Genomic DNA, 16,917 nt, shown 5'->3' on the forward strand with positions numbered 1-16,917 from the left:
ACAAGAACTCCACCAGCCCAAATCGCCCAACTAGTGCCACAAGATGCTAGACACTAAGCAATGCACTAGAGACTCTTCAATCTCACTCAAGATGATGAAATCAAATGTGCAAGTGAGTGGAGTGGTGTGCTCAGCTCTCAAAGGATGTATGCAGCTGTTAGAAGTGCCAACAGAGTGGCCAAAGCTGGCCACTAGCTCTATTTATAAGCCCATAAGAAAATAGAGCTGTTACCCCTTTGAGTCAGCTTCTGTGCGGTCACCGGACATATCGGTGTGGCACCGGACATGGGGTGGCGGTGCCCCTCCAACGGTCATCCAACGGCCGATAGGTCCTAATGGCTAGAGAGGGTGAATAGTCTATTAAAAATTTCTACAACAACACTTAACAAATCGGTTAGACAATTATGAGGTGAAGCAAGTGTTGCGCTAGCCTACTAAAAATGCAAGCCACCTACCACAATTCTAATTTATATAGTTTCTATCCACATAATAGCTATGACACTACACTAAGTTAGTATGCTCTCAAAAGCTAACTAAAGAGCCACACTAACCAAACTAACAAGCTCTCACAACTAGCTACACTAAAGAGCTTGACAACTAGATTACGGTAATGTAAAGAGAGTGAGCAATTTGTTTATACCGCCGTAGTCGAAGAAGGAGCCAATCAATCACAAGAATGAATACCAATGAAGACCAATCACCTCGGAATCAAATGATGAATACAATGATTTTTTTACCGAGGTTCACTTGCTTGCCGACAAGCTACTCCTCGTCGTGGCGATTCACTCACTTGGAGGTTCACGCGCTAACTGGCATCACACGCCAAACCCTCGATATGGTGCCACACAACCAACACAAGATGAGGATCACACAAGCCACGAGCAATCCACTAGAGTACATTTTGGCTCTCCACCGGGGAAAGGTCAAGAACCCCTCACAATCACCACGATCGGAGCCGAAGATAATCACTAACCTCCGCTCGATGATCCTTGCTGCTCTAAGTCATCTAGGTGGCGGACAACTACCAAGAAGTAACAAGAGAATCCCGCAGCGAAACATGAAACACCAAGTGCCTCTAGATGCAAACACTCAAGCAATGTATTTAGGATTCTCTCCCAATCTCACAAAGACGATGAATCAATGATGGAGATGAGTGGGAGAGCTTTGGCTAAGCTCACAAGGTTGCTATGTCAATGCAAAATGGCCAAGAGAGTGAGCTTGAGCCGGCTATGGGAGTTTAATAGAAGCCCCCACAAAATAGAGCCGTTGTGCTCCTTCACTGGGCACAACACGGGGTGACTGGACGCTGGACCTCAGCGTCCGGTCACACGATGCGTGCCACGTGTCCCCTCTCTTCAAATGTTGATCGCCCGATCTCAACGGTTAAGTGATGACCGAACGCTGCAACTCAAAGTGACCGGACGCTGAACCCTAGCGTCCGGTCATTTCCAGTAAGCATCTAGAGATGACTTTTCACGACCGAACGCGTCTGGTCATGCTTGACCGGACTCACCCAGCGTCCGGTCACACGACAACTCCCCCGTGCATGACCATGTCAGTGTGACCGGACATAGCCAGCCAGCGTCCGGTCAACGACCGACGTTGCGCTTCTTCTGCTGCTACTGACCGGACGCGTCGGTCCTTCAGAGATCGACGTCCGGTCACTTACAGCGACCTTCGTCTTTTCTGTCTAAGGTGTCGGTGGCACCATCGTACTGTCCTGCACTTTACGAGCGGACACTCCACCGGTGAAGTTCCTAACCCTTGCTCAAATGTGCCAACTACCAAGTGTATCACCTTGTGCACATGTGTTAGCATATTTCACAAACGTTTTCAAGGGTGTTAGCACTCCACTAGATCCTAAATGCATATGCAATGAGTTAGAGCATCTAGTGGTATTTTGATAACTGTATTTTGATACGAGTTTCACCCCTCTTAATAGTATGGCTATCGATCCTAAATGTGATCACACTCACTAAGTGTCTCGATCACAAAAACAAAATGGCTCCTACCATTTATACCTTTGCCTTGAGCCTTTTATTTTTCTCTTTCTTCTTTTTAAAGTCCAAGCGCTTTGATCATCACCATGGCATCACCATCATCATGTCATGATCTTCATTTGCTTCACCACTTAGGAATATGCTACCTATGTCATGATCACTTGATAAACTAGGTTAGCACTTAGGGTTTCATCAATTCACCAAAACCAAACTAGAGCTTTCAACGACTAGTTTTGAACAGGCGACGGTGGCATCACTTAATGGAGGCGAGGATCCCGATCTTCCATCAGGTGATGGTAACTATCGTTGTGGCGGAGAATGACATACCGATCCGGCTTCAGATCGAAAGATCGAACCCTGCAATCTTAGCACCACAGCTCCTCTGATTATCAACCAAGTCATGGACCAGGTTGACCTCGCCAAGAAGGCTAATCTCTACCTGCGCAACGAAGAACACAAGCAAGAATAAGAAAGAACGCAATCAAATTGCAGATGAATGATTAAACTCATGAAGTTGGGGTCTCATAAACCGATGAACGGCGAAACTGTTCTTGACTAGAATAATCTAAGCAAAACCCAAAGCCTAATGGAGGAGCGGTGGCTGTTTATGAAGACTCTAGGGTCGTGCAAGACCCCTGGACGCGCCCCTAATGGACCCAAACATGATACACGGTCCTAACGGACCAAAAGATCGGTGTCGTAGCACCCTGAACAGATTCTGGACGCTGACTTGTTTCGACGATTCCCATTGATTCCGAACTGCTTTTGACATGAGACCACTTGGATTGGCTTCCTTATCAAATTAGCTTTCCATCCATATGTGGATCATCGAAAATGGAGTTCGGATACGTCTTGGGTGACCAGTTTAAGGCAGTCTAGTCCTAGAGGCTGAGGTAGACTTGAATTCTTGTTGGACTGGGCCTTCGGCTTGTGTTGGATGTCCTTGTTGGTCATCATCACCTCCACCACTTCCTCTAAGTCCTTCATGACCCTCTCCAATGTTCCTAAGCAAGATAACATCATTAGGTAGTAGTCTATTCTCAAAAGTATGAAAAGTATCGCTTAAGAACGAGCTCACCTCTAAACTGAGTTGTCGCTTTTGAGCTCGGATCATTGGACCTTGCATGACTGGTTGGAATAATCAGCGGGTATCTCTGAAAAAGTGATGTCCTCATCACCACCCCTAGGGTGGCGGTGACTACCCAGCCACTGCCCGAGAAACCCCCTTCTCTGGATGAAAAATGGTGGTGCATCGCCCTAGGGGTGGCGGTGCCCGCGGCGATACCCATCACGGTTTCTCCTGCTCTCTGTTGAAAAGGGATGGTGTCACCAGACAAGGTGGCGGTGCCCCCGGCGGTGCACCAGTCACACCAGAGGCGGTTCACACCGTCACGTGCGGTGCCAGCCTCCGCAACCTCGCTCTCGGGCGAGTCCAGGTGGGCACCGCCCTATGGGTGGCGGTGCCACCGATCAAGGGGTGGCGGTGCCCCCCCAGAGCACCTCCCTCTCGACCTCCTATGTCAATCACCGCCATAGGGGTGGCGGTGCATCATCACAAGGGTGGTGGTGCCCTCGAGGCAGCAACACAAGCCCGGCTATGCCTCATTTTCTTCACCTTTTTTTACCACCTTTGCAAATGTGCTAACACTCCAAGTGTTTCACCATCATGTGTAAGTGTGTTAGCATTTTCACAAACATTTTCAAAGGTTATTCACTTCTCATCGACTGTGCACTAGGCCTAAAATGCAATGCAAGTATTTCAACACCTAGTGGCACTAGATGATCGAATTATCCGATAAGAGCTCTCCTCTTAATAGTATGACCATCTATCTTAAATGTGATCACACTCTCTATAGTATCTCGATCACCGAAAACAAAATGGCTCTATGGATATCACATTTGCCTTGAGCCCATTTTATTTCCCTCTTTCTTCTTTTCCAAGTCCGGAGCTTGATCACCTTCATCACATGTCCACCAACAACACTATGGACTTCATCTTGCTCCACCACTTGGATTGGACCATCCTATCTAGTCACACACTTAGATGCAAGGATTAGTCCAAATAGATTTTATCAATTAGCCAAAACTAAACTAGAGCTTTCAACTTGTAACATACGTTGAAAAAAAAACGGATGAACCATTGAGAACAGAAGCTTGCAACATACGTGTACAACTATTGCAACACATGTAACATCGATCTACTTTTGCAACATTCGCATAAAACATTCTTTGAAACATCTGAAACACTTGAAACAATATGCTTGCGCGTCGGCAGCCGGACTCGTGAAGCGCAGTGGTTGTCGGAGGTGTGGGCCGCAAGAGTGCAGAAGGGTCGCAAGTCAGCAGCCGGACGCCGGAAGCGTAGCAGATCCCTGATGTCGCGGCGTTGGGGAACGAAGATGGACTGTTGTGCGCAAGGTGGATGCCTTTGCCTTTGCGGCTGCATCGCTGACCCTATGCCACCGCCACCGAATCTCCGATTCACCACATCAGCTACTATGGTGAGCTGGGTTTGGGTCAGCATCTCGCCCACCTCTTTTTTTTAGCAAAATCTCACACATCTCTGAAAATAATGGATGAGGACTAACTCGCTCTAATGGATAAGGTTACACCAGACATCGCTTCAGCCTGTTCTTTTAGAGGTGGTAGTTGGACTGGCTCGGACGACTCACCATTGGAAGCATCCGGGACGAACGGACGCCCTGTTCCAAGAACTACCAAACAGCGATTTGGATGAGCTGTCTCTGTCCCTGAAGAACACGACGCGGCGACAAACTGCGAGGACGTGCGACATGTCCGCCACTTCTGTTTTCCTCGTTCGTGCGTGACAGTCAACAGCCCAGGCACGATCAGACATTTCGCTGTGCTGAGTTTTGTTTCCGAAGGCAGTCACAGGGTAGCAACATGCAGAGTTTAGCCAAGTAGCCAACGACAAAAACACCACTGGACTCGGGGCCTGTTTGTTTGCCCCCATGGCTTACAATCAGCAGTCGAGGCATCGAGCCACTAATTTTCATTGCTAATGGGTGGTTCCTCTGTTTTTATGCTACAGGCTGCACTCACTGCCCTCGCTCTTCGAAAGCAGAGTCCCAGTTGAGTGATTAGGAACACAAACTAGTTCGTCAGTATGAGTGTATGACACATTCAATTTCAGATACAGGGAGCCTGAACCAACAACTTCCACTGGGAACTCACTGCCCCGCAAAATTTCACGTGTGTGGTCATCTGTTTCGTTTCGTCCTTGAGAGCGTTGATTATTCAATTACACACTCTATCTAAATCGAAGGTGCAAATGGAATTCTGTGCAAGTGTAACAGTAAAGATTATGCTGATCTATTGTGGGTTTCTATTCCTCCGCTTTCTTCGGGAGCGGGCAAACGGATCAACCCATGTTCTGTCTTCCCTTGCAGCCCGGTCCCAGCGCTTCTGGAAATCACGAAGCTCCGATCGTGATTTTCTCCGGATCTGCAAGGTCGAAACAATGTTGTGGCAAACTGTGAGGACTGATCGATTAATGGCATGCAAATTTTGATGCGTTGCATATGGATAGCTAGAGCTGATTATTGCGCTGTTATTGTCAACTGAAGGGAAATAAAAAAAAATAGGCCCCCTTTTATTTCATGTGTTTTCCTGTAAAAATAAACTAATTCAAGTGAAGTGACAGGGTTTTGAAATCTGAATTTTCAGCTTCCACCGACATTTTTCGAGTTAGACACTTGAAACGATGTACAGTATACCAAATGCTTTGTTAGCTCACCTTTGTTCGCATATCAAGGCCTGGTGCCTTCCCCTGGTAAATCATAAAAGGTGTCAAGGTCGCTGAATAAAATACAGCAACATACGTAGTATGCATCAAACTTCTCTTTAAGGTCAGGCACACAGAACATACTCTCGTTTTTTGGACTTGAGCTGCTTTCTGACGAAGTGGCTGGGCATTTTTGCCACGAGTACCATCCTTCCAGAATTCAAAACGAAAAACAGAGGAAACATTTAACATTAATTTGCACACCAACAAAGAACATTCATAATATACAGATGTGAATATACAGATAGAAGGCATAGTATTATCAAAAGACATTTCCATTGCAAGCGAAAGATACAAAGTTCCTAGTTCCCATAATAACTTCACCTTATAAAATATCAATTATGACTCTAGCCGAATTGGATAGATGGCTCTAGTAACTCTCGGGAGCGAACGGATGGGGTTAAAAAATCCCCTCATCTGTCACACGCCAAAACATAGCTCTAAGAACTAGCTCAGGTTCTCACATAGGTGATGGTGCCGCTGTATATGGGTGGGGCAGTTTCGGGGATTTTCTCGACCTGCGTGAGAAGGTTACCTTCTATCTTAAGTAGAATGCCGGAGGCTGTCTTACCCCCGCGGGTCAAGTTTTTTTTTAATTATGACAAAGGGCTTTTCTTAACTGAGGTCAACCCCATTTCCAATACTCCCATAACATAAATGTAGAAGTTTGATGGCATCTAACCAGTTTTATGAGGAAACAAAGGGCTTTTGTTCTCACAAAAAAAAACTTAATTAAGGATTGTATGAATTATGCACAAGTGCAGATGAACCACTTTTTTTTCTCTGAGAACACACAAAAGCTTGCGTATTATTGCATTAGGAAGCGCAGCTCAAATTCATGGAATGTACTGAAAAATATTGCCATGATCTATTGTTCTTAGACATAACCATGTTTTTGTATGCAAGAGTTGCAGGAAACACCAAGGTTCTAACTTGCAGCAACAAAACAGGAGTTAAGACAAACCTTTGTTACTGTAGAACCTCCTAATGTCTGCACTCCTCGGTGAACTATAAATTCACTATCAACTACGCCGATGTTCTTTGTCCTGTCACCCTGAAATCAGTTTAAGAAAAAAACTTTTATTTTTTTATTATTTTTTTGAAAAAGAAAACTTTTATTTCAAGTCTTTACTAAAAAGAGGACAAAGTTTGCTTGGACAATGAGGTCATGAACTCAGAATGACTATGTTAAAAGATGCTAGATGCATAAGAGCATAAAGAGGTACAAATGTTTCTATTCCTTTATATAACACCTCGGGCAAAAAAATGATAACTTTCAATAGATTACCATACAAAAAATATATTAATTTAACAGATGGAAAATAGTGCTATATGATTTTTCTTGGGAATACTGATCATAATATATAATTTAAAATAAACACTTTTTTTTGCATGGACAAAGGTCAAACGAAAAACTTTCAATACTTTGTGCTTTAGATGAAGGGCGGGCCTGGTGCAAGCGGTAGAGTCTTACCGCCTGTGACCGGAAGGTCCCGGGTTCGAGTCGCGGTCTCTTCGCATTGCACAGGCGAGGGTAAGGCTTGCCACTAACACCCTTCCCCAGACCCCGCACAGAGCAGGAGCTCTCTGCACTGGGTACGCCCTTTTTTTATTTTGTGCTTTAGATGAACTTAAATTATAAGGCATGCCACAGTTACTTGAACAACATTTTTATCAAACCTGAGCACAATATCCAAACTTGTAATCGATACCCCATCCATGGATAAGATCATTCTGTATAAATACAATGTAGATATATTAATATCTGGAATACCCCACAAAAATCAATCAGGTAAAACCATAAAAGACAAAGGAGATTATCACATAAAGTACTTTTTTTCTTTTCAAAAACAGCTTAAAGACCTATGAACTAATGTGGACTCATATTTGCCTGTGTCCCTGACAAATGCAGCAGTGACAATGCGTGGAGCAATCAAGGTATGTGAAGGCACTGTAGTGAGTTCATACACACCTATAAAACTAGGACCATAAAAACACTCAACCTACGGGGGTAAGACAGCCCTCAAGCATTGCATTAAAAAGGTCGAGAAAACCCTCAAACCCCTTCCCCACCCATACACAGCAGCACCATAGCCCATGTGAGAACGATCACGATCGGGGCTGTGCCTTAGACCTGTGCTTTGGCATGGGACAGGCGAGATTTTTTTAACCCTAGCCTGAAAATTCGCTCCCACGGGGAGTCGAACCAAGGACCTAAGGAGTGTTACTCAAGCCACCTAACCAACTCAGCTAGAGGACCATAATACACAGAAATAACATGAATCTAATTCAAGAATTATCCACAAGTAATGACACAAAATGTTGACGAATGTAGCGTCAAAACTAACCTTGTGATTTGTGAATATTATAAATCAAAAAATATATTGTAGCCAATGGGACAAGTAGTTAGCTCCTAGCTTGTATATATCTATTGCTTCTGCACTCCATATTATTTCAGAAAGAAGCAAAATATAAAGACATCACACATATCAGAAAGAAACAAAATGTGAAGACTCGACACTAAGCCCAGGTTTCCACCCCTGCTTTTCTCAACATGGTTACTCACGGTTACGCATGTTCCAAGTATTCCCTGACTCCAAATTCCAAAATAGGAATACGATACACATGGACATCTAATGCTACACCATATTGTACAATTCATGCTCAGAACTTGTGGATCACTGAAAGGAAAACAGTCATATTGTCTGGTACAATAGAAGTTCAAATACAGAACATGGTTAAGAAATCATATGAAGATAAAGTCTACCTGGATAAGATGCCACACACATTGCCAAGCGGACTTTGAGAAAACAGGCGCCATGCCCTCGACCCATCTATAGATCAAACAAACAATTATCATGTCATGCACGGCTCTCAATCATATTTGTCACATGCATATACCATGGTTGGTAAATAGTAAGACAATTCTGGTGAAAATCGATCATGCAGTAAAAATGTCAAGAGCTAATCAGCAATTCTGTTGTAGCATAAGGAAGGGTTCAAGAAAGAAATACCCAGAACAAGGCGGTCCTTCTCTTGAACACTGTTTGTTAGCCCGGCTAACTCTTCTGTCAAAATACACATTGTGTTTGATTTAGTTATGATGTAACCACACATTTCCAAAATAAAAGTTGCACTACATGAACTTACCTATGAAAGGTCCCTGTTTTTTTACGAACAGTTATCCGGTGATGAATTTCAGAAAGCTTAGAGTCAAGACCTGGTTGTGATATCTCCAGCCCTTCTGATCTAACTATATTTAAGTATCTGAAAGGAATCAATGCATTAGCTAAATTGGTGCAGAGAATGGAAAGATCAAACAAACACATTTGGTGTGTGCGCGCGCGCATTTGTGTGTGGAGGGGGTTAGCATAATATGCCGTTTCTTCACAGATTTCTCCTATATAGAACACAAACTTAAGCTGGATATTTTCAAGAAATTGTTTGCTGCCTAGCACATACATGGCTGGCTGGCACTGGCAGCAGAAACATCCAGAAAACTGTCATTTTATACTAGTAGTTGCCTGAACCATGATTTAAAAGTCCAATAAACAGAACTCTGATGTGTACGTCTTTACTCTTTTTTTTGTTGTTGCTAGGCAATGATAAGTTTGACAACATAAGGTTGGTATCATGTAATACAATTACACAATACCTTCTCGGGTTAAAGTTATCAACTTCCAGATCTTCATCCCAAAGAAAGATGTACTGGTACATGGACACAACAGAAGGATGGAGGAACCTCTTTGCAAACCACCTATAAAAACAGATACCTTGTCATCTTATCTTAAGCTAAAATGAGAGACAAGGCATGCCGAATTTCAGTGCAAAGGAGGAGATACCATACCATTTAGTCTGGTTAGAAGCAGCTATATGTATCACACTTTTGCTCCATGGTAGATCATTCCACCCATTGACATTCCCATCATAATGGAACAATATAGCTGTAAAATTTTCTGGAAGAAACTGAATAATCAAGAGTCACATGACAATTTTACGTGCAAATTACCGCTTACAGAGGTGTAAATGAAGTACCTTCTTCATAATAGCATCCACACTTTTTTTCTGATTTATACCAGCAGCAATAGCAATAAAAAACTGATCACTTTGTTTAGACTTCTGCTAGGACAAAACACCCACAGAGCATTAAATAACTAAACAAATAAGATTCTGTAGTTATGAGGTGGGAACAGCTAATGCTTGTTGAGTTTGAAAAGTGAAACCAACAGAAATATTGTACTGGAATCAAAGTTCGTCAGGTATATATTGTACTTAACAAACCTTTGACTGCGCACTTGTCAGCCACAATGGCTTCAACTCCATGTCGGAGTTAGACTCCACTATACCATGGGGTAAATAACCAATCCTAGCCTCCGCTTTTTGAGGCACCTTAACAGCGTCTCTGTCAGACACCTGATATTTACATTGGAGGCGCAAATCATATCTTAGCAACAGAGGAAAATCTGCCTCTGGTTAATAGGGGGAAAAACAAATCTTGCGACTTTTGATGGAAGGAAATGTGTTCACATACCGTCACTGTATCAAATGGATGAGATTTTGCTTCCAACTGTAAAGTTGCATAATCACATCAGATTAATCTTTTATGTTCAGAGAACTCTGTTATACAATAAACCAGGGGATATTGATTGTTACCGATGTCTGCTTATGTTGAAAGTTAGCCATATTGTACACCAGGAATATGATTATCACGCACAGGACGAACAGATGCAACCGCAGTTTCATCTTAGGACACCTATCGCCCCCCTTACCATTCTGTACAATCAAAAGTAGGTAGCAATATAGTAGTATCCTGACCTCACACTCAACCAACCTTCTAAGGGTTCAGAAAATGTAGATGCCACTAATAAGTAAGGAATCATCAAAAGATCACTAAGCAAACTCACCTTATCTTTCAAGACACTAGTTTTCTGTGTACAACTGGAAACAGATGGATCGCCTTCTTATGGTGTCAAGAAGCAACTCAAGCAAGTGAGGATCATTTCATGACGCCCTGCTTGCAGGATAGCAGGCCAAAAAACAGCGTAACAAACAGTATCATTAATTTTATAATGGAAAGATTGGCGTGTTGCTTAGTTCAGGCACGCCACACAGAATGAAGGAGAAAATTCTTACAACATATAAAAAGGAAAGACTAAAAGTATTGTCCGGGTCCGACTGCATTGCAAAAGGACCATGATATTGTTAAGCGTTTACAGTTCCCCACATCCCTTTCACAGACGGGACTGAGCAAACATCTCACACAGAACACTGAACACATCGACCACCACCCACTCAAACAACCTTAAGTCAACAGGTTCCAGGCACACATCAGGTAAAAAAAAAAACTTTAGCATCTCTTTTCTCCATATTTTTGCTGGTAAAACGGAAAAGGATAGGGAGCTAACTAGGCGGTGAAATCTCGAACGAATAGATGAACGTCCGGTGCAAGCATCATGCGTGATCACGCTTTTGTTGTTCGGAGTGCAGCAGTGCCCCCTTGAAGCAAATTGACAGCAAAGGGGTGTGACGCACGCATCAATGACGAGTGGAGCAGGAACACTGACACACCGGCCGCGACCGAATTACACTACACTTGATTAACCCACCCCTCCAGACTCCAGTTCCAGGCTTCCAGCTCGGGAGCCACCTCGCGACAACGAGCGCGTCCCAAGAGACCGTTTCCCAAATCCGAATTACAGGTAGGAGCACCCAAGTCCCAAGGCACGAGCAGAACCAATCCATGACATACCAGGCGTAGCACGCGGATATTTGTACTATCGGATTGAGTGAGAACAAAACGAATTACCGCGGCGGCGGGAGGAGCCGGAGATGATGCCGCGGCGGGCGGGAGGCCTCGGAGCTGAGCGCGCAATGGGCGGTGGTGGAGCCGTGGGGGCGCCTCCAGCCACTCGTCAGTCGTCGCACGGGTCACGGGTGGGCGCCTTGGCAGCGACGGCACCGGTGGTGCTGATTGTGTCGTGGGAATGGCCAACGAAACGTCTCGCAGTGCCGGAGGCCGGAGGGATTGGGAAAGGTTGGGACGGGGACGGGGACGGGCGGAGGCGACCGCGGGAGGGAGCGAGAGAGCCCGAGAGGAACAGCGCGACAGCGACGGTCGGGTCAGAGCCTCAGAGGAAACGCGACGGGTGGCGCCTCGCCTAGTTCCACCCGCGCTGCCCTCTCAGTGCTCGCAGCGAGCGCACCGCACGGCGTCCTCCGCTCGGGCGACGAGCGCGCAGGCGGCGCAGCTGCCGTTTCGGCCACGCCCGCGACCGGGTTTTCCGCTCGGTTTGTTGGTTCCTTCTGTCACCCTCGCCGCTAGTGCGCGTGTGCCGTGTGCACGACGGTGACGCAAGGCCCACGAGCGGATGCATGCCAGGAGAGTGACGCACGGCAAGCGGCCCACCACCAGCCCAGCACTGCCTCTTTTCTTCTCGCTGCCTAGAGCCGAACTGTTAAGTCCTGCAGTTTCTCCTACTGGTTCAGTCTGACAGATAACTGTCGGTGTTCAAGCATCAGTTCACATGGTATAACAGCTTAAACTATTAAGCATTACACAATCAGACAAGTATAGCCTAGCTCGGATAATCTCTACAGGAAAATGAGGGTTCCCCTCTAACTGTCCTTACTCCTTACAAAACAACATAAAAAACAGCTAGCCCCTTCCTGTTACATCAGTTTGAATACTGGGACAAAAACTTTTTTGTCAGTTAAACAACACTGGAAGGGGCCAGCCAATGATATATGGTTAAGCTGTACACAGTTTCACCGGCATTGAGCTGATGGTAGCTTCACCGCCGGCTCTTCTTGCCCCCTTTGCTGGGGCTATCCTCCTGTGCTGCCGCACTCCTCTTCCTGCCTTTGCTGGGGCTATCTACCAGTGCCCCAGCGCCCCTTTTCCGGCCTTTGATGGGGCTATCTTCCTGCGCCTCAGCAATCCTCTGCCCACTCTTTGGAGGCCGACCCACACCTCTCTTATTGGCTTGCTCATTTCTCTGTATAGTCTTTTGATTAGCCAGCACATCACTGCAAGGTCTCTTGCCATCTCCTTCATTGGCAGTAGCGTCCCTTGAAGAAACCTTGATTGCCCTTGCATCACCAGCTGTTCTGGTCTCTCCATGGCTTTTCAAGAACAAGCTTGCACTCTGCTTCACTGTTTTGCATGCAAAGTCACGAAGCTCAACCGCAGCCATGTGCTCCAATGTAGCCTTCGGGTAGAAGGCTATTACATTATTGATGAAAATGAGCATATCTCTCAGAAGCTCCTTGGTGCAAGAGATTGCGCCACTCTTGACCTTAGAGTGAAGTATTCGGAAGTCCATATGCCGGCGAATCATCTTCTTATATCTAGCTCTTTTCCTCTGTATATAGACGAAAAGGAAAGGAGTCAGATGAAATTCAGTCCATAAGTGTTCATGCTATTTCACAGACCTTGAGAATGATTTGATGGAACAATCAATTTGAGAAGTAACATAATCAACTATAGCCAGCTAGTAAGAAAATAACCATAATTAAAAACCCACAAAAATCTGAGTTGAGTAACTAGCAGGAAAAAAAAAGCGGAACCGTTTTAATAGCAGTTTTAAAATTATTAGCACCCACATGAAGTATCCCATCTCTCAAATGACCTAAGGAGTCATTATAGTCAACATAAGTCCTATATTAATCAGTGGAGTATATATATACAGATAATTTAGACCATCACTTAGGTACTGCAAATAGAAAAGTGATGAAATTCGGTGAACCCATCATACCTGAGTATCAAGTTGGCGTTGCAACATTTTGCAGTCATCTTGAGTCGATATAGTATTCAAAATTTCTGCCAGCTTCAGTTTAACTCTCTCAATCACAGGCTGGCCACATTCTGCCTTTGGAGATCTCAAGCCCTTCTTCATAACATCAGATCCTGCTTTGGGAGTTTTCAAGTCCTTTATAACATCAGGTTCTACTTTGGAAATTTTCAACCCCTTCTTCATAACATCAGATTCTGCTTTAGGAGTTCTCACGCCCTTCTTCATCATATCAGATTCTACTTTGGGAGTTGTCAAGCCCTTCTTCATTATACCAGATCCTACATTTGGAGTTTTCAAATCCTTATTCATCACACCAGATTCTACCTTTGGAGTTTTCACACCCTTCTTCATAACAACTGATTCTACATTTGGAGTTTTCAAGTTCTTCATGCAGCCTTCAGACGAACCCTCCCTTTGTATGCATGCTGTAGATGTAGGTTCACCATCCCCACTACTATCACCACCTTTCAGAAGTGTCCTTCTAACTCTCCTTCCTCTTTGTTTTCTAGAACCCCAAAGCAAGCCATCTTTGGGACCGACCTTTTCAACGTGGGCCTGGGGATATGACTCATCTGGTGATGGATTGATAGCTTGAATTGAATCAGTATCACACTGCTGCACTTTCTGAGATTTCTGACTGTTGCTTGCTTCCTCTGTGAAACTAGCAGCTGATGATCTATCCCTGGACGTTTCTTTACCTGAGGAATTAGTATCTGCTGTATTTTCGGAGCGCGGACATGATTCAGTATGACTGGTGCGGCATTCAGAACTCCCATCAACATGTTTGCTATTGCTGAGGCTTTGAATAACAGATTGGAGAGATCTGGAAGAGTAAAAGGAAGATCACACATTACCAAAAAGTTGGCAAAGTATCAAACAATGACTTGCTTGGGTGAAAAACAATCAACAAAGATTGTATCTGGGATAGTCAACAATAAGAAAAAAAAATATAAATAGCTCAAGTGAACTTCAAAAATGCTCTGTGAACAAATTGTCACTAACCCAATAGAATTTTCCGACTTCTCCAAATCCCTTTTGAGTTCAGCAACTCTCTGCTTACGAAGCTCTTCAAACCAAGCACTGCATTGAAGCAAATAGGATGATCGGAAGTTCGGAACTCAGAAAAATATAAAATGCTTCACATCAGAGTTATCTATTCAACTGCAGCCATCTGAAAGGCAGTGCAATGCCTGCATTGTTGTATACATAACTTATTGCTTATGGGATTGAGAATCCAATCTTAAAGCTGAGGTTGTTGATCACTAAGTGGTCTATGTTTTAGTATTTTCTCTCTTTATTCTCTTCCTTGTATATTATCCATTCTTCAAACTGAGGTTGGTTATGTATACTTGTGAAGTAGTAAGATGCAAATTTAAAAACTTGAATCACCAACTTGCAAATAGAAAGAAGTGCAGGCATTTCTGATCGTTGAGTACAGAAGCAGACATGCTGATTAGCAACTACTCCCACGTTCCAAATTATAGTTCACTTCAGTTTTGCCCTGCGTCAAACTTCTCTAATTTTGACCAAGTTTTTAGAAAAATACATTAGCATGTACAAGTTCAATCAAATGCATTGTCAAGACAAATTTCATGAAGAATTTAATAAAAATAATTTGATATTCTAGATGTCGATGTATTTTTCTATAAACTTGATCAAAGTTATACAAGTTTGACTTAGGACAAAGGCACAAAGCTAAAGTAAACTATAATTTGAGATTGAAGAAGTATTGTTTAATATGATCAAAATGTAGCATGCTGCTTACATGTTATCATTTAGCACAATAGCAAAGACTCTTCCCGACTGTTATGTTTAAAGATTCACAAAGTTCTTAATCAGCTCATAAAAAAGGCTCAAAATTCATATTACTTCAACTTCTCTAGATATATAATGATATGCAGTAGTTGTTCTATGCCACTCATCCAATTTGCAAGGTCATGACAAGAAGGTACAAAGTATGAACATCACACGCTTACTTGCATGCAGAGTACCGCAACTGTATCTCTGCAAATTTTGCTTCACATTCCTGCAGATATTAACAACTGTAAGCAAAGAACTGGTATGTAACTCTAATAACAACCACTTGATCAGTCTGCCATAACTTACAGATGATAATAAAACAGTTGAACTGCAATGCAATCAGAAAGAACTTGATACGTAAAACAAACTGCACAAAAAACACACATTACTAGGCTAAAGGTTCTATTACGTTTCACTGTTGGGAAAAAGGCAACATAGTAGTAGCACCCCAAAAATGCCTAGGAAATTATACAGCAGCGACAACAGAGCCTTTTAGTCCCAAGCAAGTTGGGGAAGGCTGCCTGGGAAACTATCTTGTTTCTAAGAAAATAGCTGTCACCTAATAGTGTGCTCCTCGTGTGTGAACTTGAAAATACTCAAATAGCGCACATCATTTCAATGGCTATAAGAACATGTAAGCAGAAATTTGTGCACAAACCATGCAATGTGCATTGTCATGGTGTGTATCGCAATCACACTTCATTAATGCCTACATGATTGTTACTGGGCTTCCCTTTGTTCAACTCAAAATCATTGCATGGTAAATCAAATCCAATCACAGCCTACTTAGGAACCAACCATCTACGACCACAGAAATTCAGCATTTATAGAATCACATAGCTCTACGGACATTGCAAAATCAAGCATTCGCAGAGGTAGGGCCACGGAACCCTAGCCTCGATATTAGCTGGAGACAGTTGTTCCGCGCCGGTGGGGCCCTAGGGGCCCTAGGGCCATGCCCTAATCCGTATCCGAGTCGGTCTCGAGCTGTAAACACGACCTAGGGTTTTACAGGGTGCGGGGTGTGTACCTCGGGCGAGAAGGTGCACGGGGAGCGGGTCCGGAGCTCGTCGGCCACGGTGGCCCACGCGGCGCCCCCATGCCGGAGCACTGCGCCGCCCAGCACCAGCTCCTCCCACGTCCCCCAGCCGCCGCCGCCGCCGCCCCCTCCCACCGCCACCACCACCATCGGTTGCCGGCTCTGGTCGGCTTGATCGCAGGGGAGACGGGCGGTGGATAGCCAGTAGGAGTCGGAAAGGGAGGTCAGGAGGAGAGGTGGACAAGGTGTCGGGTCGTCGCGGTTTCGGGGCCGGTGGTCTGGTTTCCCTGCCCCGCCTGCTGTTTTTTCGGGTTTGGCTCGCGTCGCGTGGGTGATGGATTTTTCATGTTTGGTTCCTATTCCTGGGTTCGTGGTTTCGTGCGGTGCCTCGGACTCGGGCGGGAGAGCGCGCGCGTGACGTGGGGACGTTGGGTGGTGGGGCCCCACGCCGCTCCACTTTTTTCCCCGTTGCGACCTTGG

General features: G+C 44.6%; 2 protein-coding genes across 4 annotated transcripts; both read right to left on the reverse strand.

Annotated features, from left to right (window-relative positions):
• Nucleotides 1-5,166: 5,166 nt before the first annotated feature.
• LOC136550285 (uncharacterized) lies at nt 5,167-12,102 on the reverse strand. 3 transcript variants are annotated; one of them, XM_066541806.1, is made up of 16 exons: nt 11,612-12,091; nt 10,710-10,816; nt 10,459-10,578; nt 10,337-10,372; nt 10,087-10,218; nt 9,841-9,924; nt 9,653-9,771; nt 9,461-9,562; nt 8,956-9,072; nt 8,820-8,873; nt 8,573-8,639; nt 7,486-7,539; nt 6,770-6,859; nt 5,890-5,955; nt 5,758-5,790; nt 5,167-5,465 (listed from the first exon to the last, which is right to left on the reverse strand). In XM_066541806.1, exons 3-16 carry the CDS (start codon nt 10,546-10,548, stop codon nt 5,334-5,336), a joined length of 1,176 nt encoding a protein of 391 aa, XP_066397903.1. In that variant the 5' UTR covers nt 10,549-10,578; nt 10,710-10,816; nt 11,612-12,091; the 3' UTR covers nt 5,167-5,333. The 3 variants fall into 3 exon arrangements, 2 of the variants coding, with proteins under 2 accessions (XP_066397903.1, XP_066397904.1); XM_066541807.1 differs by having other exon boundaries at nt 10,710-12,091; XR_010782198.1 differs by lacking the exons at nt 5,167-5,465; nt 5,758-5,790 and adding an exon at nt 7,280-7,392 and having other exon boundaries at nt 5,884-5,955; nt 11,612-12,102.
• A 235-nt stretch (nt 12,103-12,337) lies between these two features.
• On the reverse strand, nt 12,338-16,778 carry LOC136550284 (uncharacterized). Its single transcript, XM_066541805.1, has 5 exons — nt 16,429-16,778; nt 15,575-15,624; nt 14,601-14,678; nt 13,560-14,421; nt 12,338-13,166 (listed from the first exon to the last, which is right to left on the reverse strand). Exons 1-5 carry the CDS (start codon nt 16,585-16,587, stop codon nt 12,597-12,599), a joined length of 1,719 nt encoding a protein of 572 aa, XP_066397902.1. The 5' UTR covers nt 16,588-16,778; the 3' UTR covers nt 12,338-12,596.
• Between the last annotated feature and the right edge of the window lie 139 nt (nt 16,779-16,917).

Source organism: Miscanthus floridulus, chromosome 4 (genome assembly GCF_019320115.1).
Source record: "Miscanthus floridulus cultivar M001 chromosome 4, ASM1932011v1, whole genome shotgun sequence".
Classification (NCBI taxonomy): Eukaryota; Viridiplantae; Streptophyta; class Magnoliopsida; order Poales; family Poaceae; genus Miscanthus; species Miscanthus floridulus.

Bases quoted from the DNA above. Each gene is read 5' to 3' on its own strand.
- LOC136550284 (XM_066541805.1), bottom strand. From the start codon at position 16,587: ATGGTGGTGGTGGCGGTGGGAGGGGGCGGCGGCGGCGGCGGCTGGGGG. The intron at 14,679-15,574 runs GTAAGCGTGTGA...GCTTCAATGCAG, and splicing joins TTGCGGTACTCTGCATGCAA to TGCTTGGTTTGAAGAGCTTC. The intron at 14,422-14,600 runs GTTAGTGACAAT...TTACTCTTCCAG, and splicing joins AAGTCGGAAAATTCTATTGG to ATCTCTCCAATCTGTTATTC.
- LOC136550285 (XM_066541806.1), bottom strand. From the start codon at position 10,548: ATGAAACTGCGGTTGCATCTGTTCGTCCTGTGCGTGATAATCATATTC. The intron at 10,373-10,458 runs GTAACAATCAAT...GCAACTTTACAG, and splicing joins TTCAACATAAGCAGACATCG to TTGGAAGCAAAATCTCATCC. The intron at 9,925-10,086 runs GTTTGTTAAGTA...TTGTCCTAGCAG, and splicing joins TGACAAGTGCGCAGTCAAAG to AAGTCTAAACAAAGTGATCA.